Raw genomic sequence first — 25,567 nt, 5'->3', positions numbered from 1 at the left:
GAGCCTTTGCATACTTTTGCCCTGGAGCGTAATGGTTAAGAATTTGGACCCTGGAGGGCAATTGGGATTTAAATCTAGGCACTGACAATGCCACTTCTACATCTTCCAGAGTCCCTTCAACTCCAAGCTGAGCGCAGTGGGCGGTGGCATGCACCGGCAATCCCAGCTACTCGGGAGGCTAAGGTGGGAGGATCGCTTGAGCCCAGGAGGTCGAGGCTGCAGTGAGCTATGATCACACCACTGCACTCCAGCCTGGGCAACAGAGCAAGACTGTCTAAAAAAAAAAAAAAAGTGCCTCAATTTTCTCATTTGCAAAATGGGGATATTCAAAGTCATCTACCTACTGGGGCTGTTGAGAGGATTAAATGAGAGAATGCAAAAACTATGGCATAAGGCTGGGCAAACAGTACTGATTATTAAGTTAGTGATTATTGGGATTACAAAATCCTTCATTGAGAAAGCTGCCTGCCATTTATATCAGAAGTCTTGTTATGCTTCTCCTAGAATGTACTATACCCTGTAATTATTTTTTAAGTATTCTGAATTTAGTATCTGTGAGCTCCATGCAGGTCGAGGCCATATTTATCTTGTTCCCTGCTGAGACCCCAGCAATCCAGAGATGTTTGTTGATTGCATAAATGAGCAACTTTTTTTGTCCACTTGTGTACCTACTGTGTGGGCTTTGAAGAGCAAGGGGGTAAGTGAGAGGAACAGAGAGTGGTGACTAGTGGGATGGACCAGGATGAGACACTGTGGGTTAAGCTGGAAAGTCTAGCTGGTGGGCCCAAGAAGGAAGCCAGGACACTGGAGCTCCAGATTGTAGCTGGCCCTGGCCACAATGTCCCATCTCCGGAGCAAGGGGCTGTGCTCAGAAAGAAAGCACAAAAGGCAAGCCACGACACAGAGCCCGGAGGCAGTGGGAGGATTTTACTGACCGCACAACACACAACTTCCCCAGGCCCCCGAGGATGCCGGCGTCTCCTTCAGCCATCAGGCCCCAGCAGTGCCCCTTGCTCCTGTACCCACTCTGGACTCTTGCCGGTAGGGAGGGCTGGGCTGACAGTGCCACGAGTGGGAGAACAGGGGTCAGGGCAGGACACAGGGTTGGGATCAGGGCTGGGCACAGGATCAGGGTCTGGGCTGGGCACAGGATCAAGGTCTGGGCTGGGCACAAGGTCGGGACCAGCGTCGTGCCCAGCCTTTGGGTCAGAAGATTCCACAGGAGTAGGGCTGGGGGTGGATCTGGAGCCGGGGAGGGGTTTGGAGCTGGGATCCAGCAGAATGCCCGGCCCAGAGCCAGGGTCAGGGTTGCGGCCAGAGCTGGTGCCAGGGCTGAGGCCCAAGCCAGAGCCAAGCACAGAAACAGCATCAGGACCCAGGAGGGAGACCTGCCCCGGCCTCATCATGGATGCAGGGCTTAGGCCAGGCCCAAGGCCCAGGCCGGCGGCCGCTGCTGCAGCTGCAGCGGCCGCGGCAGCTGCAGCAGCGGCTGCACCCTCATGCACCCGTTTGTGCTTGGTGAGGCTGGAGGCCTGGCCGAAGGCCTTCCCGCAGAGCTGACAGCGATAGGGACGCTCGCCCGAATGCACGTGCAGGTGCTGGAGCAGCGCTGAGCTCTGGCCGAAGGCCTTGGAGCAGTGCGGGCAGGCGTAGGGCCGCTCGCCCGTGTGGATGCGCAGGTGGTGTTGCAAGTTGGAGCTCTGCCCGAAGGCTTTGCCGCAGTGGGGGCAGCGGTAGGGGCGCTCAGCCGTGTGTGTGCGCTGGTGCTGCAGCAGCGCCGAGCTCTGCCCGAAGGCCTTGCCGCACTGCGGACACGGGTAGGGCCGCTCGCCCGTGTGCGTGCGCAGGTGTTTGAGCAGCGCAGAGCCCTGGCCGAAGCCCTTGGCGCACACCGGGCACTTGTGGGGCCGCGGGCCGCCGTGCGTGCGCAGGTGCTGTGCCAGGAGCGAGCCGTGCCCGAAGGCCTTGCCACACACCGGGCAGTGGTGCGGCTTCTCCCCGCTGTGGCTGCTGCGATGTTTCAGCAGCGTGGAGCGCCAGCCGAAGGCCTTGCCGCAGGCCGCGCACTGGTACGGCCGCGCCCCAGTGTGGATGCCACGGTGCTGAGCCAGGGTGGCACCGTGGCTGAAGGACTTCCCGCAGTCGGGGCAGCGGTACGGCTTCTCGCCGCTGTGCGTGCGGCGATGCTGGCTCAGCCCGGAGCTGCGGCGGAAGGCTCGCCCGCAATCCGGGCAGGAGAAGGGCCGGGGCGGGCTGGCGGGGGCGGGGAGCACCGCGGGGCTGGTGGCCAAGACCTGGGGGGTGGCAGTGAGGCCAGAGGAGATGGGGTCCACGTTTGGATCGCCGGGGCTGAGGGTGTCGCTGTTAGGATCGAGAATCAGGGGTACGGGGCCAATCACATCTGGATCGAGGTCGAAACTCGAAGACATGGGGTCGGGATCTTGGGGTTCCGAGCCCGGAGCTTCGGCGTCGGGGTCCAGATCCTCCGAGACGGGCTCCAGATCTTCATAGCTGGGGTCCACGTCTTCCGGGACAGTGTTGAGGTCTTCAGGATCAGGCTCTGGGTCTTCAGAAACCGGGTCCAGATCTTCAGGATTGGGGTCTAGGTCCTCGGAGTCAGAGTCGAGCTCTTCATAAACGGGTCTCAGGCCTTTGTGGCCTGGGTTCCTGACCAGGACTGAGCGCCGCATTTCAGGCGTGGATGTGCCCGCGGCTTCTGGGGCAAGACCTGCAAGGGCAAGGATAGAGGGTAGAGGGTAGGTGGGTTCTGTGGGAGCGGGGGTGTCTTTTGGAGTCTGGTTAGGGATGAGAGACGGGACCCGATTGTGCCCCTAGAACCCACTTTTTTTTTTTTTGAGATGGGGTCTCGTTCTGTTGCCAAGGCTAGAGTGCAAAGGTACCATCTCGGCTCACTGCAACCTCCGCCTCCCAGGTTCAAACAACTCTCCTGCCTCAGCCTCCTGAGTGGCTGGGATTACAGGTGTCCACCACCATGCCTGGCTAATTTTTGTATTTTTAGTAGAGATGGGATTTCAGCATGTTAGACAGGCTGGTCTCAAACTCCTGACCTCAGGTGATCTGCATGCCTCAGCCTCCCAAAGTGCTGGGATTACAGGCGTGAGCCACCGCGCCCAGCCCCACTTCTTTATTTTTATTTTTTTGAGATGGGGTCTCACTCTGTCACCCAGGCTAGAGTGCAGTGATGTGATCATACATAGCTCACTGCAGACTGGAACTCCCGGGCTCAAGCGATCCTCCCACCTCGGCCTCCCAAGTAGCTGGAATTACAGATGCACCACCACACTCAGCTAACTTCAATTCTTTCTCTTTCTTTCCTTCCTTCCTTCTTTTCCTTCCTTCCTTCTCTCTCTTCTTCCTTCTTTCCTTCCTTCTTTTCCTTCCTTCCTTCTCTCTCTTCTTCCTTCTTTCCTTCCTTCTTTCCTTTCTCTCTCCCTCTGTCTCTCTTTTTTGAGATGGGGTGTCGCTATGTTGCCCAGGCTGGTATCAAACTCCTGGACTCAAGCAAACCTCTGGCCTTGGCCTCAGAAAGTGCTGGGATTACAGGCATGAGCCACTGTACCTGGCCAAACCCCACTCACTTCTGAGCATACACGTGGATCCTTCCCTTGTCTCTGACTGCAAGGAGATTTCTGACTTACCCCAGCCAGGGCAGGGAGTTGAGGGACCCAGGTGGGACATGGTAGGACCCTCCCCTCTCAGCCCCAAACCTGGACGGAGGTCATGAGACCCAGCACTAGAGGTTTCTAGTCCCCAACTCCATGGCTCTGCCCCTCTCTCCAACCTGGGCTCCTCTTGTGGGAAGCTGGGGTCCTGTGGAGGAGACAGTCCTAGCTTCCTACCCCCTTGCTGGGCGTCCCCACATGGGGAACAGTGTGGGTGTCAGCGTTTCTGTGCTCCTGAGCACATGGCCTGAATTCTTGTCCCATACTTGGGGGCGGCAGATTAATTTAGGGGGCGAGTTCTGGTAGGGAGGCCCCCCTCCAGCAGCAGCATTCTGAGCTCTAGAACCCATGTCTGGGGGATAAGAATATGGAACAAATAACATCAGGTATCCCTCCCAAGTCACTGGGGAAAGACAAGAAGACTCTGGCTTGCCCTCTGGGGAAAAGAAAACCTGAATTCCAGAGCTCACAGCTCCAGGTGGGAGTCAGTGTCAAATCCTCTCTCTTAGATCGGAAATGCCCTTTCCTACAGCCAGATAGTGAGCATGGTAGAGTGATATTTGGGACCCCTCCTGGTGAGGAGGGATGGGTAGGGAGACTCATGAACCCCATAGGCAGGAGGGTGGGGACAGTTGTTAGTATACCTGTTTTATTTATTTATTTATGTTTGAGATGGGGTCTTGGTATGTTGCCCAGGCTGGACTCAAACTCCTGGGCTCAAATGATCCTCCCACCTCAGCCTCCCAAAATATGGTGATTACAGGCATGAGCCACCATGCCCGGCCAGTATACCTGTTTTCCCTATTGGCTAGAAGGTCCTGCATTTTAACTTCTAGCTGGAGGTTAGGCAAAAATAATACCTGGGGACCCTCTGAAGTTAATGGGGGAATGCCTGAGTCATCTCCTCCCATGGCTGGGACATGGTGGGTAGTGTCAGCACACTTGTAGCCCTTCCTGCAGGAAGGATCCTGAACTGAACTGCCAGCTTGTGGCTAGGGGCAGACTGGGAGGTAGAGGGACAAAAGCTGGAACCACTTCTGGGGAGCAATGGGAGCCCAGGATGACCTGCCGGGAGGATGCCTTGAGCGCCCCACCCCATGGCTGGGTGTTGAGGTGTCAACAATGAATGATCTGCTCCTGGGAGAAGCTGTGGGGGGACCTGTGGCTCCCCTTCCGGGGAAAGGAATACACTGAGCCACAACCCCATAGCTGGGAGTGTGCAGGCAAACAGAGCCGAGTTCCTGGACGGGGGTCCTCAACCCAGACCCCATAGTTGGAGAGTGGGGGAAACAAGACCTGGGACCCCTCCTGCATGAGGGGCAGAGGAACCCTTAGATTGCCTCCAGGGGAAGGGGCCCCCTGAATTCCCATCTCTTAACTGGAAGGTGGGAGGAGAAATCACTTAAGTCTTTCCTGAGTTCCCAGGGGTGAGGGCAGGTGGACCCCTGGATCACCTCCAGGGAAAGGAGCTTCCAGAACTACAGACCCCAAGACTGGAGGGGCAAGGGAACAATCGCTGGGACCCTTCCTAGGGTCCTGGGGGAAGAGGGAACCCCTAGGTCCCCCTTTTGAGGACAGGGCCTCCTGAACTCCAGACCCCAGGCGGGAGGTGGGAACAATACCTCGAATCAGGAGGGGAGGGGGTCCTGGATCGCCTCCTAGGGAGGGGGCGTCCTGAGCTCCAGACCCCAGAGCTGGCGGGCGCCCCCCACCCCGCCCGATTGAAGGCTCCCAACCTCCTGGCCCTTTCCCCCCGGGCCCCAGCGGCGGGATGGGTGCGCTAGGCCGGGGCTGGCCGCAGAGTCCCCTCCCCATCGCTCCCGCGACCCCCGCTCGCCTGGGCCAGGGCCGGCGGCGCGCAGGGCGGGGGACGATTAGAGGTCGCCCCGGGCTGCGCCCCGCGCCTGGAGCTCCCCCGCCCGCCCGCCCCCCACCCAGCCCCCCGCCCCGGCCCCAGCCCGCTCGCAGGGACACTCACCCGGCGCCCCTCGCCCCTGCCCGGCCCGCCGCGCCCGCGCCGGCCGCCGGCTCCCCCCGGGCCCGCAGGAAGCCCCCCGCCCGCCAGCCCCGCCGGCGGCCCCCTCGGCCCAGCGGCCCCGCCAGGCGCTCCCGGGGAGCGAGAGGGGCCGGCCGAGGGCCGCAGCGGGAGCTGCTGGGACTTGTAGTTCGCCCGCGCCCGCCGCGGCCGTCGCCATCGCTGCCCCCGCCCCCCGGGCAGGCCTTTGTCCCCGGGCAGGCCACCCCGACCGCGCGGCCGCGCCTTTGTCTGCACCGTGCGCCGCCCGCACGCAGCCCTGGCCCCATCCCTAGTCTCCTCCTGGGCCTGTCTCAGTCCCTCTGTGGCCCTGGCCCTATCTCTTTCTCTCCATCCCTGTCCCTCTCTCTGTCTCTCTCCGTCCCTATCTCTCTATCTCTGTTCATTCTCTGTCTCTGTCCCTGTCTTCCCATCTCTGTTCCTTTCTCTGTGTCTCTGTCCCCATCTCTTTCTCTGTGTTCCAATCTCTTTGCCTCTGTTGCTTTCTCTGCCTCTATCTCTCTCTGTGTCTGTCTCTCTCTCTCTCTCTGTCTCTGCCTCCTGCCCATGTCTCTGACTCTATCTTTGTTCGTAAAACTCTACACATGTTGTTCTTGGAGACTTGCAGTGCACATAGGCACAGCCAAGCCTCTCAGCTCTGCAATCTAAAAACATGTCTATTTTTGCTTAACCTGGCCTTCCTCCAATTTTTCCTTTTTGCATGGTGAAACCCGTCACCCTTTCTGGGTAACACCCGCCAAGGCACAGATTTGGGATATTCCTCCTCTAGTGTTTTCAGCCTCCTACCCAGATGGTGGGTCACCGCTGTCCCTGGAGGCCTCCAAATGCTAGATGTGAGTGATGGTTTCCGGAGAACCTTACGCCCGGCCGGGAAGGGCTCGGGGCAAACTTTCCTTGGAGACACAGATCCCCGCTGCCAGCCAGGAGAGAGAGTGGAAATCAGCTCCTGATGGCTGGGCCGCGATGTTCTCCACTAAATATAAACAGTGGTCACAGGATATAAACAATGATGAGGCAAGGCCACTCTGTGACCATGTCTGAACCAAGATAGAGACATGGGCCCTGTGCAACCACAAAAATGAGTTCTCATCCCCCTCTCCAAGTGAACACAAATGACTGCCACTTCTTACCGACGACAATTCCAACCCAACTACCATCCTCCCACCTCTGAGACAAAAATCACTGAAATACCTAGTCAGCAAAGCGCTCCCAGGTTCCCGACAATACCACCCTAGTAATTCTCTGTAAAACCACCCAGTATAGGCTGGGTGCGGTAGCTCATGCCTGTAATCCCAGCACTTTGGGAGGCCAAGGCGGGTGGATCTGGAGGTCAGGAGTTTGAGACCAGCCTGGCCAGCATGGTGAAATCCTGTCTCTACTAAAAATACAAAGATTAGCCAGGCATGGTGGCAGGCACCTGTAATCCCAGCTACTCGGGAGGCTGAGGCAGGAGAATTGCTTGAACCCAGGAGGTGGAGGTTGCAGTGAGCCGAGATTGCACCACTGCACTCCAGCCTGGGCAACAGAGCGAGACTCCGTCTCAAAAACAAAAACAAAACAAAAAACCCAAACCACCAAGTACAAGCCCAAATTCTATAAGATACTCCTCTGTCCCCATGTCCTCCTTATAGAGACACCCTATGGTTCCTTCTTCCTTCCTGAACCTTCTAGATGTGTGTTGGACTCAGCCTGAGACCTGCTTTCCATCTTTCCGCAGAGCCCACAGCAGATCTGAGAGATTGGAGATAACTTCAATTGGATTATGCCCCTGGTTCCTTATCCTGACACTTCCTGGATGATCCCATTACAAATACATGTGATGACATCTGTTGTTTCTTTGGCTCAGAATCTAACAGTACTTTCTTTTCCTTTGTGGGGTCCCCTCCACTACTCCAGATGCACATGTGTCTAACACCCCTTCCCAGTCCCATGTGAGCTGGACTCTAATCAAAGGGCCCCTATCCCCTGGCCACAATAATTAGGTATGGGTTGAGAAGGTGACATTGGAGGTTCTCACTCTACTTCTGGGGTTATGAGCCACAGGGGGCTCATTCTGCCTGCAGCCACTTTCCCCAGTTGTTCAAAAGAACGGTCTGCAGACTGAGGACAATATGCACCAAGATGTACAAGTAAGAGTCAGAGAGATAGCTCTGGCTGTATTTGTTGAGCTCCTGGATATAGCCGTACCTGAAGCCACAGAACTCATTCTTTCCTGTACCACAAACCAACAAATGTTCTGGGTGTTTGAGCTAGTTTTAGTGGACGTCTGTTCTTTGCATCCGTGACAGTCTTGACTAATTTAGGAATTATTACCTGGAAAGGAAAGAGTAATAAAAAAAATCTTTAAAAAAAAACTTAAAATGTGGAACCAACTAAAGAAAGATGGGATAGAGAGCCAGGGTTGCCACATACATGGACTATAAAGTGAATAGGGCACCTTAGGTTATGCAATGCACGACCTGTCTAGATGTATACGGGGCTTTGTAAAAGAGCTTTGCCCCAGAAAACTAGAGTTATGTGGAAGAAAACCAGCGGATTAAATTGTTGCCTGGCCAGGCGCGGTGGCTGACACTTGTAATCCCAGCACTTTGGGAGGCTGAGATGGGCGGCTCACTGAGGTCAGGAGTTTGAGACCATCCTGGCCAACATGGTGAAACCCCATTTCTACTAAAAATACAAAAAGTAGCCGGGCATGGTGGCGGGCACCTGTAATCCTAGCCACTTGGGAGGCTGAGGCAGGAGAATCACTTGAACCCGGGAGGTGGAGATTGCAGTGAGCCGAGATCGTGCCACACTATACTCCAGCCTGGGCGACAGAGCGAGACTCCATCTCAAAAATAAATGAATAATAAATAAATAAATAAATAGTTACTGATTTTTTCATGGAACTCTAACCGTGTGTCTCCTAAGGACCAGAATATTGGAATATGGGGAAGCTTTCTTTCTCTTTTAGAGACAGGGTCTCATTGTGTCACCCAGGCTGGAGTGCAGTGGCACAATCATAGCTCACTGCAGCCTTGAACTCCTGGGTTCAAGCCAACCTCCCACCTCAACCTCTTGAGTAGCTGGGACTACAGACGAGTACCTGGGGACTCAGCCTCCTGAGTAGGTGGGACTACAGCCACCATGCCTGGCTATTATTACTATTTTATTTGTAGAGATGGAACCTCACTATGTTGCCCTGGCTGGTCTCAAACTCTTGACTTCAGCGATCCTCCCAACTTGCTGGGACTACAGGTGTGAGCTACCATGCCTGGCCTGGGGCAGCTTTCATGCAATCTTCAGCAAAGTCTTGCAAGAAAGACACAAGTTTCTGGAATGTGTTTCTTCTCAAAGCAGAGAATCATCTGCTTCATCTTGTGAGATCCTCAGAGCTGAATTTTCCACCCCAGGCTAAAAGACGAGGCAGATGATGAGGTAGAAGATAAGACTGGGATTATGGGAGGACATCTGACACCCTAAACTACTCCCAAACGCTGAACATTCCTTGTCTGCAAAGCTGACAATCACTCTCACTGGGAAGAGCCTATTAGCTGAGCTAATCCACCCTCCATATTGCAACCTGGGGCAGGACACAGATTTGTCCTTAGGAGACACAGTCAATTAAGGTTGGGCTCCAGCGCCGTGATCCTGGCTGGGTTTGGGGAGTTAAATAACCTAGGGGTGGGTTCCTGAGCTGGGCAAACCAATCACCATATTGTTTTCCTCTGGGCACAGTGATTGGTCCACAACTCGGTGAGTGATTCAAATGGGCCAATCAGCCTGTTCCTTAAATCCCAATATGGGGCCAGGTGTGGTGGCTCATGCTTGTAATCCCGGCACTTTGGGAGGCTGAGGCGGGTGGATCACTTGAGGTCAGGAGTTCAAGACCAGCCTGGCCAGCATGGTGAAATCCCGTCTGTAATAAAAAATACAAAAATTAGCCGGGCATGGTGGTGCATGCCTGTAGTCCCAGCTACTTGGGAGGCTGATGCAGGAGAATTGCTTGAACCCAGGAGGCAGAGGTTGCAGTGAGCCGAGATTGCATCACTGCACTCCAGCTTGGGTGACAGATGTCTCAAAACAAAAACCAAAATTCGATAGAGGGAGCGTGGTGGAAAGACCCCGCCCTTCTCTGGGGGATCTAATCATAATGATTGGAAAATACTACCAGCATCTTCCTTTGCTGTTGCTTGGAGGGACATAGGACTGAGAGATGGCCAGGGGGACAGAGTCCTGATGCAAAATGCCTGATATTAGACCCAATTCCAGACTCAGACCTTCTTGTTTCTGTGTGTGTGTGTGTGTGTGTGTGTGTGTGTGTGTGTGTGTGTATTGTTGAGACAGAAACTTGCTTAGTTGCCAAGGCTGGAGTGGAATGATAATAGCTCACTGCAGACTCAATCTTCTTGGCCCAAACAATCCTCCCACCTCAGCCTCCCAAGTAGCTGAGACTACAGGTGCACACCACCATGCCCAGCTAATTTTCTAAATTATTTTTAGTGGAGATGAGATCTCGCTATGTTACCCAGGCTGGTCTTGAACTTCTGAGTTCAAGTGATCTTCCCGCCCCAGCCTCCCAAAGTGTTGGGATTGCAGGCATGAGCCACCACGTCTGGCCTGTCTTTTTCTAAATCAATAAAATTCCTTTTTTTTCTTGAGCCAGATGGAGCTTGGTTTCTGTCACTTGCAACAAAATGACATAAGACATTAACACATTTAGTCACCATTCACTGAGCTGCAGCCAAGTGCCAGGCCCTCTTCTGAGCATGGTACATGCACCTTTTATTTAATTCCTGTAACCACTCTATGAAACGGGAACTATTGGCATTCCCATTTTACAGATAAGGAAAGTGAGGGTCAGGGTGTATTTTTGCCTAAGGACAGAAAGGCAGGTCTGAATTCTGCTGCTGGGTGATGCTTACCACTGAGAAAGTTGTTTTCCTTTAAAAATTAATCTTGGTGGGCTGGGCACGATGGCTCATGCCTGTAATCCCAGCACTTTGGGAGGCCAAGGCGGGCAGATCACGAGGTCAGGAGTTCAAGACCAGCCGAGCAACATGGTGAAACTCCGTCTCTACTAAAAATACAAAGATTAGCCAGGCGTGGTGGTGGGCACCTGTAATCCCAGTTATTTGGGAGGCTGAGGCAGGAGAATTGCTTGAACCCAGGAGGCGGAGGTTGCAGTGAGCTGAGATTGCACCATTGCTTTCCAGGCTGGGTGACAAGAGCAAGACTCTGTTTCGAAAAAAAAAAAAAAATCTTGGTTTCTCACATTCAATTCTATATTTTTTGTCTTAATCCCTAGGCTTTTGGGGGAAGGAAGGGAGTGAGTGGAATATAGGAGGGTTAGTCATAAATCCATAAAATACATCCAGAATAATCCTGATGTAGTGTCTTTCCCCAAGGATTAAACATTTCCAGTACAGTTTCTGTTCTTCCCTGGCAAGCCATCCTAGGACTGGTCATTTTCATTGTCAGAAAGTGCTCCAAGTTGTGCTGAAATCCAGCTCTTTTTTAATTGCTATGGACTGTTTTCATCTAATGCCTAAGGCTGTTTTAAACCATTCCTGGGATGAGGCAGGAAGATAATCCTGCAACTACAGCTACATGGAACTTAAGACCAAATAAACATTCTGAGCTTCCCAGAAGGCAAGGCAAAAAGGGAAAGCCTTTCTGTTCTAGTAGTCTGGTCACTAGGCAGACCAGCTTCATCAGAAGAGGATGAGCTTATCGAAGTGGTTTCCAACCAGGGCAATTCTCTCCCATCTGGAAGATATATGGCAATATTTGGGACATTTTGTTACAAGTGGGAGGGAGAGGTTCTACTGGCATTTAACAGGTAGAGGACAAGGATGGCACTAAATATCCTACAATGCACAGGAGAGCCTCCAATAAAGAATGATCTGATCTAAGACACCGATAAATGATAAGCCCTGGTTTATCCTGAAGTAACTCAGAAGGGCATGATGCCAAATATCTTTAGAGGACATATTCACAGCTGGCAGATTCTTGCATGGTCGATGTGGATACCATGTGTGGCCAAAAGGGTCATCTTGTCCCTACAGGATGCAAACCTGGATTCCCTCCTGCCTTTCCTGCAGAAATGACAACCTGGCCTAGAAGAACTGATGCCAACCAGGAAAGGGCTCCTGGGCAGGGTCGAGATTGGCTCAACCTTATGGTTCATTGGATTGGGGTCCTTGGTCTTTGGAGGTTTGATTCTTGGTTCAGGAAAGCCATGTTCACTCCTTGAGACTGGATGTTCAACAGCCCACAGAGGCAGGCCCCGGCATGGTCACTAAAGCCTACCTTACCCGAGACAGGCCTTACCCCAGACAGACCTTTCTCCTCACCATGCCCTGGACCTTAAAGGTCAGGCGCTGTCCAAGGTACTGGTCCTTGCTAAGCCCTGTCACTCACTTGCTGCAGAGCCCCATCACATCCTCCTCCTTTTGACCCTTTACATTTTGTCCCTGGCTGAACACTTACCCCCTTGGACCTCATAATATCTTGATGGCTTTTGTCAATTTGCCCCTGGACTCTGCTCTGACCTGGGGACCAGTTGCCCAGACAACCAGTGCCCCATTCGGTCTCTAGTCTCTGTCCATGATGGAAAAAACTGCTGGGTTATTCTCAGCTGTGTCCACTCTTCCATGTCCTCTATGGGCCACATCCAGTGTCCCCACCATTGAAAGCTTTTTCCCCACATCCTGGCCTTCCCCACTCTCATCCTCAGAAGGGAAGCTTCCCCTCCACGACCCCAGCCCCATGCACTGAAAAGTGTGTACATTTCTCATGTATAACAGTCTCATGGGAGAATTGCTACTTATCCCCATTTCATAGATGAGCAAATTGAGGCTCATAGGGGTTAAGTGACTTGCCCAAACTACCATCCAGGACGTGGAGGAGTCCGGGTTTGGACTATGCCCATCCAGCACCCCCGCCCTTCCCCGGCCCCAGGGATCTGTGTTCTGAAGTACGCACGCCAGTATCTCTGTTCAGCACTATAACTTTATTCTTTTTTTGAGACAGAGTTTTTGCTCTGTTGCCCACATTGGAGTGCAGTGGTGCAATCATATAGCTCACTGCAGCATTAAATTTCTGGGCTTAAGTGATCCTCCCACCTCAGCCTCCTGAGTAACTTGGACTACAAGCACGTACCACCATGCCTGGCTTTCTAAAATTTTTATTTATTTATTTATTTATTTATTTATTTATTTTTTAAGACTTAGTCTCACTCTGCTGCCCAGGCTGGAGCTCAGTGGTGTGATCTCGGCTCACTGCAACCTCCGCCTCCCAGGTTCAAGTGATTCCCGTGCTTCAGCCTCCCAAGTAGCTACGATTACAGACATGTGCCACCACATCTGGCTAATTTTTGTATTTTAGTAGAGATAGGGTTTCACCATGTTGGCCAGGTTGGTCTCGAACTCCTGATCTCAGGTGATCCGCTCGCCTCGGCCTCCCAAAGTGCTGGGATTACAGGTGTGAGCCACTGCACCTGGCCGATTATCTTTTTTTTTTGTAGAAACAGGATCTCCCTATGTTGCCCAGGCTGATCTCAAACTCCTGGGCTCAAGCAATCCTCCCATCTCAGTCTCCCAAAGTGCTGGGGTTACAGGTGTGAGCCACCGTGCCCAGCCTTGACTCCATACTCTTCATGGCAATGCAGCAACAGTGGAGTCATCCTTTCCCGTGCAGTCCCTTCCTCCAGCCCCCACCCACCCAAGCATCCTCTGGACGGGCTGACTGATGGGAAAGAGTGGAATGTTGCCAAGATGGCATTTATTGCTGGCTGGGGCACGGGTACATAGGGGGCTGGGGGACCAGAGGGTCTATCTTCTCCCTGCAGCCGCGCTGGTGAGGCGTGCCCAGGGGCACGAAGCCCTCCTGAGGATTTTTCAGTCTCAGGGCTGCTGTGCCCTGGTACTTGAAAGGAAACTCGTCCTTGTATTGTGTTGAGAAGAAGCGCAGTCCACCCAGAGGGGGCTCCATGTGGCCGTACTTGCACTGTGGAGACAGGGTGGACAGCCTGGCAGGGCAGCCTGGGAGGTGGCCGATCCACCCTGTCCACCCCAGGATCTCCAGGCCTGATGAGTCAGGGGGCGGGGCCAGGCAGGGCAGGCTAGCTGGTCGGGGCGGAGCCAGTGTCTGACCAAGGAGGATGGTTAAGACTGGGTAAGAGAGGATAGGGAAAGGGGCGAGGCTATGGCCAGAAGGGTGGAGTTATGCAGGGGCGGGGCTTGGCCACGAAGGGGCGGGATTGTCCAGGGGCGGAGTTGGGGTTCTGGTCAATTTGGGGTGGGATTTAGCCCTTCAGAAGGTGAAGCCTGGGGTAAGGTGGGGCCGCCTAGGGACAGAGCCAGAGCATCAAAGGCTGGGGAGGTTGAACCCTGGGGAGAGGTGGGCAAAAAGGGCCCCAGGCTGGGCTGAATGAGGAGCTGGATAAGAAGATGGAGAGAAACCAGGGGTGTCCCTGGAAGGACTCCAGGGCTGGGGTGATCCTGGGTGGCTCTGAATTAACCCTCGTCTTGGGTATAACAGTGGTGGTGGTGCAAAGATGCCCCTGAGCTGATCTTGACATGACCCTGGGGGGTGAGCTACAGATGACCTCTATTTTTTTTTTTTTCCTTTTTTTGAGGCAGAGTCTTGCTCTGTTGCCCAGCCCAGAGTGCAATGGTGCGATCTTGGCTCACTGAAACCTCTGCCTCCCTGGTTCAAGCAATTCTGTCTCAGCCTCCCTAGTAGCTGGGATTACAGGCATGCGCCACCATGCCTGACTAATTTTTGTATTTTTAGTAGAGACGGGGTTTCACCATGTTGGCCAGGCTGGTCCTGACTTCAGGTGATCCGCGTGCTTCGGCCTCCCAAAGCGCTGGGATTACAAGCGTGAACCACTGCACCCGGCCAAGCTAGGGATGATCTTGAGGCTGAAGGGATATTAAGATGCCCCCGAGCCTGGGTGATCACTAACTCTGAGACAGGGTGACAGCATAGTCGTCCTGAGATAACTCTACACCAATGTGGGGGTTGCCTAATGATGGGTGACTCCCCTCCGCCTCCCTTACCCGCTGTAGCATCTCTTCAGTCACCGGGGCCGGAGGTGTTCTGTGTGGCTTCAGCATCTTCTGGTTCATGGTTAAAAAATCGAATTCTGGAGATTCAGGTTGGGGAGGCTGAGTGAGGGCTGTGGGCCGAGGCGGGGCTGAGGGTGTGGTGAAGTTCAAGGGAAGGGTTCAAGAGCTAAGCCCAGGCCAGCGCTGAAGTTGACCAGGGGAGAAAAATGGATTAGGAGACGGGGGAGGGAGGAGCCAAAGAAGGAGGGAGAAGCCAGAGGAAGGGGGAGGAGCTGGGAAAGAGGGAGGAGCTGGGAAAGAGGGAGGAGCTGGGAAAGAGGGAGGAGCTGGGAAAGAGGTAGGCGCTGGGGAAGAGGGAGGAGGTGGGGGAGGAGGGAGGAGCCAGGGGAGGAGAGAGGAGCTGGGGAAGAGGGAGGAACTGGGAAAGAGGGAGGAGCTGGGACAAAGGAAGGAGCCAGAGAAAGGGGGAGGAGCTTGGGAAGAGGGAGGAGCTGGAGGAGGACGGAGGAGCTAGGGGAGGAACCCAGAGCTAGGGCATAGGGCTAAGAAGGTCAGGGGCGGGGCCAGGCCAGATGAGTCTGTGGGCAGGGCCAGGCAGGGCAGGCTAGCGGGTCAGGGGCGGAGCCAGAGTCTGACAATGGAAGAGGAGTTAAGACTGGATAAGAGAGGATGGAGAAGGGGCAGGGCCGTGTCCAGAAGGATGGAGTTATGAAGGAGAGAGGCATGGCCATGAAGGGGCGGGAATATCCAGGAGCAGAGTTGGGGTTCTGGTCAATTGGGGGTGGGATTTAGCCTTTCAGGGGATGAAGCCGGGGGAGGGGAGGGCTGGTTAGGGGCGGGGCCAGAGCAGTGGCAAGGGCGAGGCTTCCAGGGCTGGGCTTCCCGGGACGGGGCTCCATGGGGGGGCGGGGCTCCATGGGGGGCGGGGCTCCACGGGGGCGGGGCTCCATGGGGCGGGGCTCCATGGGGCGGGGCTTCCCGGGAGCGCTCACCGCCCGTGCCCCGCGGCAGGTTGCTTTGCTGCAAGTGGAGGTTGGGCGCTTTCTGCACCTGCCTCCACTCTGAGGGGCAGTAGTCCGAGCCCATGGTGGTCTTGAAGAAGCGTTTGAGTAGCTTTGGCTCCCCTAGGGTCACATGACTCTGCAATTTCTCATGAGGCACGTGGCGGCTGGGTGGCTGGGTCGGGGGTGGCGGCTGTAGGACCACATGGCATTTGAAAGCTCCGGCGTCCGAGAGGTCCCCGGGCCCGGGGGGGAGGGAGGAGGTGGGCTCTGTGTGACCTTGGACAGCTCCCTCACCCCTTCTGGGCCCCACTTGGTAGCACTGGGAGTTGGTACTCTTATCTCATTTTACAGAAGGAGCCACGGAGGAGGATCGGAGTGGTTAAGTGACTCGCCCTAGATCACTCAAGTACATCCAGGAGATTCCTGCATACATATCAAGCTCACTCCCACTTTGGGACTTCTGCACCTGCTATTTGCTCTGTCTGGGAAGCCCTTTTCCCTGCCGCCTTTTCGCTCTTCCTGCTCACCTGGCCGTAGAAGTGCTGCATGAAGGTGTCCAGACTGCCGGGGCCGGGGCACCAATTTCCTTTCAGGATGTGCGACTCTGGAGTCTGATCGTGGTGAAGAACAAAAGGCTCTGCCAGAAGCGGAACAGGTGCAGAGCTGCCCTGGGAGGCTGCGGTGGGAGGCGGGACGGGGCGGGCCTCAGGCTCTCACCTGGCTCCCTGGCATAGAAGTGCTCGGCCTTGGTGGTCCTGTCGCGGAAGAGGCCGTCACCAGGACGGATATTTACACAGTGGATGTGGGCTGCGGCCTGGGCCTTGTCATACCTGTACGTAGTGTATTATTCCATCAAGAATAAGGTAAAGTGGGCTGGGCATGGTGGCCCACCCCTGTAATCTCAGCACTTTGGGAGGCTGAGGTGGGTGGATCACCTGAGGTCAGGCTTTTGAGAACAGCCTGGCAAAAATGGTGAAACCCCATCTCTACTAAAAATACAAAATTAGCTGGGCATGGTGGCACATGCCTGTAATTCCAGCTACTCGGTAGGCTGAGGCAGGAGAATTGCTTGAACCCGGGAGGCGGAGGTTGCAGTGAGCTGAGATTGTGCCACTGCACTCAAGCCTGGGCAACAGAGCGAGACTACGTCTCAAAAAAAAAAAAAAAAAAAAAAAGAAGAAGTAGAAGAAGAAGCTAAAGTGGATCCATCTGGGGCCTTGCAACCCCCAGAAAGAGGGAGAGGAGCAGGGTTTCCTAATGACCAAGCTGCGGGGCTCTGATAATGAGAGATCTGGCACAATAGTGCACCTTGGCTACCAGTGACAGAGACCTCAGAGGCAGAGTATGGGCCCTAAAGCCCTAAGGGGCAAATACCACATGCTACTGAAAGCCAATTGTCCCATCTGGGTGGGAAGGCAGTGCCCCCTCGTCCCCCACTTTTTTTTTTTTTTTTTTTTTGAGATGGAGTCTTGCTCTGTCGAACAGGCTGGAGTGCAGTGGTGCAATCTTGGCTCACTGCAGCCTCCGCCTCCCGGGTTCAGGCGATTCTCCCGCCTCAGCCTCCGGAGTAACTGGGATTACAGGTGCCCACCACCACACCCGGCTAATTGTTGTATTTTTAGTAGAGACAGGGTTTCACCATATTGGCCAGGCTGGTCTCGAGCTCCTGACCTCATGATCTGTTTGCCTCAGCCTCCCAAAGTGCTGGGATTACAGGCATGAGCCACCGTGCCCGCAGTGGCCCCTTTATACCTATCTTCAGGCAGACCCTGGGGCCTGTAGGCCTGTTTCTGCTCCGAACACGTTGATCCATAGCTGATCTTGCAGTCTCCCAGCTCCACTCTGGAGGAGGCCTGTGGGCAGACAGGGATAGGAAGGCCCAAACCACCCAGTCCCCAATTCTGCCCCCGCCTGCAGCCCCAACACAGTCTCAATTTACCCTCTTACACCTCAAGGCAGGTGGGCCTGGCAGGGCCTGGAACTGTCTTTGGTAGGAAGTCCCATCTTGTCTCGTGTAGTCCCACTTGAGGGTGTTGGGGCCCCCTTAGGATAGGCAAGGGGGGTGGGGGGAGAGAGAGAGAGAGAGAGAGATTGAGATTCCCTGCCATCTCAAGCCCTCTGGAAGGAATTCTATTTCTTGCCTGGGAAGGGGAGCTGGGCCATTCTGAACAGTGTAGACTGAGAGCTGTCTGGCAAACACCAAAAGATAAAAATAAAAATAAAATAAATTATACTAAAAGCCAGGTGCAATGGCCCATGCCTGTAATCCCAGCTATTCAGGTGGCTGAAGTGCGAAGATGGGCTTGAGCCCATCTTGAGCTGGAGACCAGCCTGGGCAACATAGTAAGACCCTCATCTCTAAAAAATAATGATAAATTTAAAAATACAGCCAGGTGTGGTGGCTCATGCCTGTAATCCCAGCACTTTTGAGAGGCCAAGGCAGGTGGATCACCTGAGGTCAGGAGTTCAAGACCAGCCTGATCAATACGGTGAAACCCCATCCCTACCAAAAATATAAAAATTAGCCGGGTGTGTTGGCATGTGCCTGTAGTCCCAGCTACTCAGGAGACTGAGACAGGAGAATAATTTGAACTTGGGAGGTGGAGGTTGCAGTGAGCCGAGATCGTGCCACTGCACTCCAGCCTGGGCCACAGAGTGAGATTCTGTCTCAAAAACACACACACACACAATAAAACAAAAAAACCCCAATAATATCTACCAAGGACTATATTGAGCCACACATAGGTTAAGTGCACTGCATCTTCTTCCAGGACTGAGTATCTCTCTCTCCATCTCTGTTTTATTTTGGAGATGGAGTCTCGCTCTGTGGCCCATGCTGGAGTGCAGTGGCACAATCTTGACTCACTGCAACCTGCTCCTCCCAGGTTCAAGCGATTCTCCTGCCTCAGCCTCCCAAGTAGCTAGCTGGGATTACAGGAACGCACCACCAGGTCAGGCTGAATTTTGTATTTTTAGTAGAGATGTGGTTTCACCACATTGGCCAGGCTGGTCTCCAACTCCTGGCCGCAAGTGATCCGCCTGCCTCAGCCTCCCAAAGTGCTGGGATCACAGGCATGAGCCATTGCACCCGGCCGCAACTTCTTTTTGGACCTGGTATCATTTCTCTTATGTTACAGCCTCCTTGCGGCTCAGAGAGGTTAAGCAACTTGCCAGAAATCACAGAAACTAGGAATCACAACTAAATGTCAAATCAGGGTTTGACAATCCCTGAGCCCATCTTAGGGGCCTCTGACCAGTAATGTTCACCTAAAGGGTCCCTGGAGTCACAGAATTGGAAAATTACATGAATGCTGGCTATTCTTTGTTAAGTGCTCTCTGCACCAGACACACCATACACATTCAGCTTTACCAGCTCCTGTGAATTGGGCTCTGTGATTGCACCCATTTTGTAGATGGAGAAACTGAGGCTTGGAGAGGTTAACTCCCTCAGACTCACACAGCTACTAAGGTGGTAAGGCTGGGGGGTGTGGGGAGGAGGGTGTACAGCTGGGGAACTTAGCTGATTTGTCTGACCCCAAACTGGCATTCATGACTTCTGCCAACCACGCACCACTCTGGACAGATTCAGAGGATATGTCCACCCTCCTGATGCTGAAACTGATGCTCAAGGTGGTTCCAGGGTTTCTGAGGCTTGGTGTAACTGACATTTGGGGCTGGCTGGGAGGATACGTGGCAGCATCTCTGGCCTCTACCCGCTGTCTGCTGGTAGCACCTCTGCCCATCTTTTTAAATTTTTATTTTGTAAGGGCTGGGCTCAGTGGCTCATGCCTATAATCCCAGCACTTTGGGAGGTCGAGGCAGATGGATTGCTTGAGCCCAGGAGTTCAAGACCTGCCAAGGCAACATAATAAGACTGCATCTCTACAAATAAGTACAAAAAATTAGCTGGGCCTGGTGACATGTGTGTCAGCAGTCCCAGCTGCCTAGGAGGCTGAGGTGGGAGGATCACTTGAGCTGGGCAGATTTAGTCTGTGTGAGCCGAGATCATGCCACTGCACTCCAGCCTGGGTGACAGAGACACTTTCTCAAAAAAAATATACATATATATATAATAAAAAAAATAAAATTTTTATTTTGTAGAGATGGGTCTCGCTATGTTGCCCAGGCTGGTCTCCAATTCTGGCCTCAAGAGATCCTCCTGCCTAGGCCTCCCAAAGCACTGGGATTACAGGCGTGAGCCACCGCGGGTGGCCTCGCCACCCCCCAAGTCTTCCTCCGTCCCTCCCTCCCTTCCTCTCTCTGTCTTGTTTTCCTTCCTTCCTTCTCCTTCCTTCCTTCCTTCCTCTCTCTTTCTTTCTTCTTTCTCTTCTTCCTTTCTTTCTTTCCTCACCAAAACCTCTGCCCCCTGGGTTCAAGCGATTCTCCTGCCTCAGCCTCTCAAGTAGCTGGGATTACAGGCACCCTTCACTGCGCCCTACTAATTTTTGTATTTTAGTAGAGGCGGGGTTCCTCCATATTGGCCAGGCTGGTCTCGAACTCTTGACCTCAAGCGATCTCCCCCGCCTCCAACTCCCAAAGTGCTGAGGTACAGGCTTGAGCCACCGCGCCCGGCCACCCCCCAAGTCCTGACTACCAAAAGCGTTTCCAGACATTGCCAAATGTTCCCTGGGGGAAGGGGAATGAAGAGTCCTTGCCCCTGTTTGAGAACCACAAGGTGAAGCAAATCGCCCACTCAGCCCGGGCGCGCGCTCACCGAGGTGGCAACTGGGCGCGCGAGGCTGCGGGCGCGCGTCGTGGGGTGGAAAGAGCGCCTGGTGCGTGGTGGGCGGGATGCGCAACTTGTCGCGGTCGCCAGGAGGCAGGGAGTCGCGGTCGAAGATGAGGCGCGCGCCGCGGATCCGCTCTCGGGTGCGCGCCGGCAGCTCGGGCCAGCCGTAGGCGGCGTGCGCGTTGGAGAGGCCGATCCCGGCGTGCGCGTCCTCGTGCAGGTGCAGGTTGCTGGCCTGCATGGCGAGCGTGCGTTCCCGCGCCTGCGCTTGCAGCAGCTCCCACGGCGGCGTGGATGGCGGCGGGAACGCGCGGTGCGCCTCCGACACGCGCTCTTCCCGGTCCCAGCGCGGGTCCATTGGGAAAAGCAGCGCGGGCGGCGGCTGCAGGCTCGGCGGCTCCCGAGTGGCAGCCGGGTAGGCAAAGTCCCGGTGCGACGTGGTGCGCATGGTGCCCTCGTGCAGCCGCAGGTCAGGCCCCAGCGAGAAGTGCGAGGCCTTGAGGAAGTCCAGCCGGGACATCGGGCACGGGCGCGGGCACGGCAGGAGGGCGCCTGTGGCCATCGCGGGACACCAGCCACCTGCGAGAGGGTGGAGATGAGGGACTGAGCAAGTGCCCATTGGGGCACTTGCCTTTGACTCCTGCTTTTGACTCCTTTCTGCTGCCTTTGACTCCTTTCTGTTCGCCAAGCACTGAGCTGGAGGCTGGGGACATCACGGGAAACTGGTACAGCTTCTGTGCCTTCCCCCAGCGAGAGCAGAGACAGAAATAATCATGGCCGGGCGCGGGGGCTCACGCCTGTAATCTCAGCACTTTGGGAGGCCGAGGCCGGTGGATCACCTGAGGTCAGGAGTTCGAGACCAGCCTGGCCAACGTGGTGAAACCCTGTCTGTACTAAAAATAATTTAAAAAAAAAATTAGCCTGGAGTGGTGGTGGGCGCCCGTAGTCCCAGCTACTCGGGAGGCTGAGGCAGGAGAATCGCTTGAACCCCGGAGGCAGAGGTTGCAGTGAGCCAAGATCGTGCCACTGCACTCCAGCCTGGACGACAGAGCGAGACTCCGTCTCAAAACATAAAAAAAAATCTTTCATGTGGTGCCTACTGTAGGCCTGGCACACAGTAGGCACCACATAAATGATTTCTGTCCCTACTCTAGGCCTGGAGGCCAGCAGGGGTGGGGAACTAACATTAGTTCACAAAATAGACCTAGATCCCTGCCTTTGTGGAATTGATAATGGGGCGGGAGATGACAGACAATAAAAAAATATATAACAACAAAAATTGAAGAGTAGGTTGGAAGGTAATAGCTGGGTACTGTGACTCACACCTGTATCCAGGCACAGTGAGAGGTCAGAGCGAGAGGACTGCTTGAGCCCGGGAGTTCAAGACCAGCCTGGGCAATATAGTGGGACCCCGTCTCCACACACACACACACACACACACACACACACACACAAATTAGACAAGTGTGGTGGGCTCAACCTCTTGGGCTCAAGCAGTCCTCTCACCTCAGTCTTCTGAGCATCTGGGACTATAGGTGTGCACCACCATGAATGGCTAATTCTTTCTATTATTTTTTAGAGACAGGGGTCTGGCTATGTTGCTCAGGCCAGTCTCAAACTCCTGGGCTCAAGCAATCCTTCTGCCTCAGCCTCCCAAAGTGCTGGGATTACAGGTGTTAGCCACCATGCCTGGCCAAGGGTAGGTTTTAACCACTGCTTCACAAAAGACATTGAGGCTCAGGGAGGTGGTCATTTGCTTGAGATTTGAACCCAGGGCGACTCTGATTCTTGGAGAATTAACCACTGCATTCTACTGTATGTCTGATACGAGAACCCCGTCTTCTCATCCTCAGTCAGTTGTCAAGGCCACGGTTTTCTCCTTCTTCCCCTCTGGGGGACCCATTTTTGTTCCTCTGCCTAACTCCAGCCCTGCACCCCAGCCACTGGCCATCTCTGTTTCTGCCACACTTTTTCTCCCTTCTCTCCCCATCCCTCTCCCCCCTCCCCTCCTCTCCCTTCCCTTCCTTCTCTCTCTTTCTTTCTTTCCTTTTCTTTTTGAGACAGAGTCTCACTCTGTCCCCCAGGCTGGAGTACAGTGGCACGATCTCAGCTCACTGCAACCTCCACCTCCTGGATTCAACTGACTCTCCTGCCTCAGCCTCCCAAGTAGCTGGGATAACGGATACCTGCCACCACGCCCGTCTAAGTTTTGTATTTTTGGTAGAGACGGGGTTTCACCACATTGGTCAGGCTGGTCTCGAACTCCTGACCTCAAGTGATCTGTCTGCCTTGGCCTCCCAAAGTGCTGGGATGACAGGTGTGAGCCACTGTGCCCGGCCTGCCACGCACTTTCTTACTGGTTTTCCCCTGCTCTGCAGTTGTCCTAGGTCCTGCCTATTCTCAATCTCTTCCTGTCTTCACACCTTCTGAGAGTTAGCTCTCTCCTCTGACCTTCAGCTTCAGACTCCAAGCCTCCCCTGACCCTCCACCTCTGCTCAGTCACCTGGGACTTTCTTGCCTTTGCTTAGATCACAAGTGTCTCCCATGCTCTCCTCTCTGTCTCCCTTGGAGACCAGCATTCCAAGTTCTCAGGCTCACCTCTTGCAGGAAGACCTCCCAGATCACTTCAACCCACAAAACCTGCTTACCTCTACCTATTTAGAAAACGTGGATCAGACGGGTGCAGTGGCTCAGGCCTATAATCCCAGCACTTTGGGAGGCCGAGGTGGGCGGATCTCCTGAGGTCGGAGTTCAAGACCAGCCTGACCAACATGGAGAAACCCCATCTCTACTAAAAATACAAAATTAGTCAGGCGTGGTGGCGCATGCCTGTAATCCCAGCTACTCCAGAGGCTGAGGCAGGAGAATAGCTTGAACCCAGGAGGCAGAAGTCGTGGTGAGCCGAGATTGCGCCATTGCACTCCAGCCTGGGCAACAAGAGCGAAACTCTGTCTCAAAAAAAAAAAAAAGAAAAAAATACAAAAATTAGCTGGGCATGGTGGTATGCGCCTGTAATCCCAGCTACTCAGAAGGCTGAGGCAGGAGAACCACTTGAACCTGGGTGGCAGAGGTTGCAGTGATCCGAGACCACGCCACTGCACTCCAGCCTGGGTGACAGAGCGAGACCTCATCACAAAAATAGAAAGAAAACATGGATGAAGGGTGTGTGTGTGTTTTAATGAAACCACAGTTTTTCAGTGTGTAAGTTTGTTGCTTTTTTTTTTTTCTCAGCTCACTGCAACCTCTTCCTCCTGGATTCAAGCGATTCTCCCACCTCAGCCTCCAGAGTAGCTGGGACTATAGGTGTCCGCCACCACGCCCGGCCAATTTTTGTATTTTTAGTAGAGACGGGGTTTCGCCATGTTGGCCAACCTGGTCTCGAACTCCTGACCTCGTGATCTGCCTGCCTCGGCCTCCCAAAATGCTGGGATTACAGGCATGAGCCACCGCGCCTGGCTGAGTTTGCTGCTTTTTGAATCATTTGCCCCCTGCAATAGTTGAGAGTTGAATATGACCTCCAAAATCGGTCATACAACTGAGACTACTAGCCAGGTAATCTTGGAATAAGTCATTAAGCTCCCATGAGCCTCAGTTTTCACCTCTGTACATCAGGGACAAGGACAGTGTACCTACCTCAAGGGATGGCGTGTGAATCAATGAGTTTTAGAAAATGCACTTAGCTACAGACCAGATCTTTGGGTCTCCCTCTGTCCCTGGTCTCTCAGAGGACCCTCATGTTCCTTCCCAGGCTGCATCCAAGGGTGGTCCAGCCCTGCCCATTGTGACCTCAAGAGCTTCCTTTGTGTAATGATACTGTCACAATGACCACTCAGCACCTCTAGGGGCAGCCGGGAGGAAAATTACCAGGCAGGCTTGGTGCGAATACTGCCTCCTCAGAGCTCCAGGAACCCAGGCAAGTAATTGACTTTTTGGAGCCTCTGGGGTTTTGTTCGGTTGGTTTTGTTTTTGAGGTAAGCTCTCGCTATGTTGCCCAGGCTGGACTTGAACTCCTGGGCTCAAGCGATCCTCTCGCCTCAGCCTCCCAAGTAGGTGGGTCCACAGGTGTGTGCCACCATGCCTGGCTAGGACTTAGGTTTTGTCATCTGCAAAAGGGGACTAATGATGGTAGCCAGTTCAGAAAGCAATGTCAGTATTGAGGATTTGATGAAATAGGCTGCTGGTGTCCATTATTATTATCATCCTCTAAAGTTTTTCTGTCCCTCTACCTTCTACACACCCCACACAGAATGGACCCACCTCCCTGAATCACTGCACCTCTTGATATTATTCTAGGGCTCACAGATCTCCCTTTAAAGGGGCCGGTCACCCCTCCTTCCCCAGCCAAAGACCACCAGGAATGTACCTGTGATTGAACACATTCAAGCTTATTATTCATCAGAGAGAGAGAGAGAGAAAGAGAGAAAGAGAGAGGGAGAGAGAGCTCATACATGTCATAGGGTAGTATGGGGGTCTCAGTAGGGAGGTATTAGAAAGAACTTTTTTTCGTTATTTATTTATTTATTTATTTGAGATGGAGTTTCGCTCTTGTTGCCCAGGCTGGAGTGCAGTGGCACGATCTCAGCTCATCGCAACCTCCGCCTCCCGGGTTCAAGTGATTCTCCTGCCTCAGGCTCCCGAGTAGCTGGGATTATAGGCATGTGCCACCACACCCGGCTAATTTTGTATTTTTAGTAGAGATGGGGTTTTTCCATGTTGGTCAGGCTGGTTTCGAACTGCCGACCTCAGGTGATCCGCTCGCCTCGGTCTCCCAAAGTGCTGGGATTATAGGCGTGAGCCACCGCGCCCGGCCAGAAAGCACTTATTATGGGATTTGCAATTCTGCTCGGTGTTTTGGGGGCACAGCTTAAGGAAGTAGGGGATTTGGGTGGGATGAATTTATTGGTTGGAAATTTTACTTTCTTTTTTGAGATGAGCAGATAAAAACAAATAAAAACAACACACAGGTGAGGCATGGTGGCTCACATTTGTAATCTCAGCCTCCCAAAGTACCGTCCAGAAAAGGGCTGTTGTGGCTTGGTGTGGTGGCTCATGCCTGTAAT

At 53.9% G+C, this 25,567-nt stretch overlaps 2 protein-coding genes across 5 annotated transcripts; both read right to left on the bottom strand.

Annotated features, from left to right (window-relative positions):
- Positions 1 to 907: 907 nt before the first annotated feature.
- Positions 908 to 6,618, bottom strand: ZNF358 (zinc finger protein 358). Of its 3 annotated transcripts, none has more exons than XM_063599814.1 (2): positions 6,505 to 6,618; positions 908 to 2,728 (listed from the first exon to the last, which is right to left on the bottom strand). In XM_063599814.1, the coding sequence occupies exon 2, from the start codon at positions 2,688 to 2,690 to the stop codon at positions 984 to 986; it is 1,707 nt and encodes a 568-aa protein (XP_063455884.1). In that variant the 5' UTR covers positions 2,691 to 2,728; positions 6,505 to 6,618; the 3' UTR covers positions 908 to 983. The 3 variants fall into 3 exon arrangements, with proteins under 3 accessions (XP_063455884.1, XP_034801693.1, XP_034801694.1); XM_034945802.4 differs by lacking the exon at positions 6,505 to 6,618 and adding an exon at positions 5,662 to 6,215; XM_034945803.3 differs by lacking the exon at positions 6,505 to 6,618 and adding an exon at positions 3,215 to 5,573.
- A 5,922-nt stretch (positions 6,619 to 12,540) lies between these two features.
- SAXO5 (stabilizer of axonemal microtubules 5) lies at positions 12,541 to 24,427 on the bottom strand. Of its 2 annotated transcripts, none has more exons than XM_034945061.3 (9): positions 22,959 to 24,427; positions 20,493 to 21,086; positions 17,718 to 17,821; positions 17,531 to 17,631; positions 16,496 to 16,608; positions 16,306 to 16,415; positions 15,767 to 15,968; positions 14,766 to 14,851; positions 12,541 to 13,707 (listed from the first exon to the last, which is right to left on the bottom strand). In XM_034945061.3, the coding sequence occupies exons 2-9, from the start codon at positions 21,067 to 21,069 to the stop codon at positions 13,483 to 13,485; spliced, it is 1,518 nt and encodes a 505-aa protein (XP_034800952.3). In that variant the 5' UTR covers positions 21,070 to 21,086; positions 22,959 to 24,427; the 3' UTR covers positions 12,541 to 13,482. The 2 variants fall into 2 exon arrangements, with proteins under 2 accessions (XP_034800952.3, XP_054959307.2); XM_055103332.2 differs by having other exon boundaries at positions 23,011 to 23,054.
- Between the last annotated feature and the right edge of the window lie 1,140 nt (positions 24,428 to 25,567).

Source organism: Pan paniscus, chromosome 20, assembly GCF_029289425.2.
Source record: "Pan paniscus chromosome 20, NHGRI_mPanPan1-v2.0_pri, whole genome shotgun sequence".
Lineage (NCBI taxonomy): Eukaryota > Metazoa > Chordata > Mammalia > Primates > Hominidae > Pan > Pan paniscus.
Note: the sequence above shows the minus strand (reverse complement) of the source record. Positions and strands in the feature narration are given on the sequence as shown.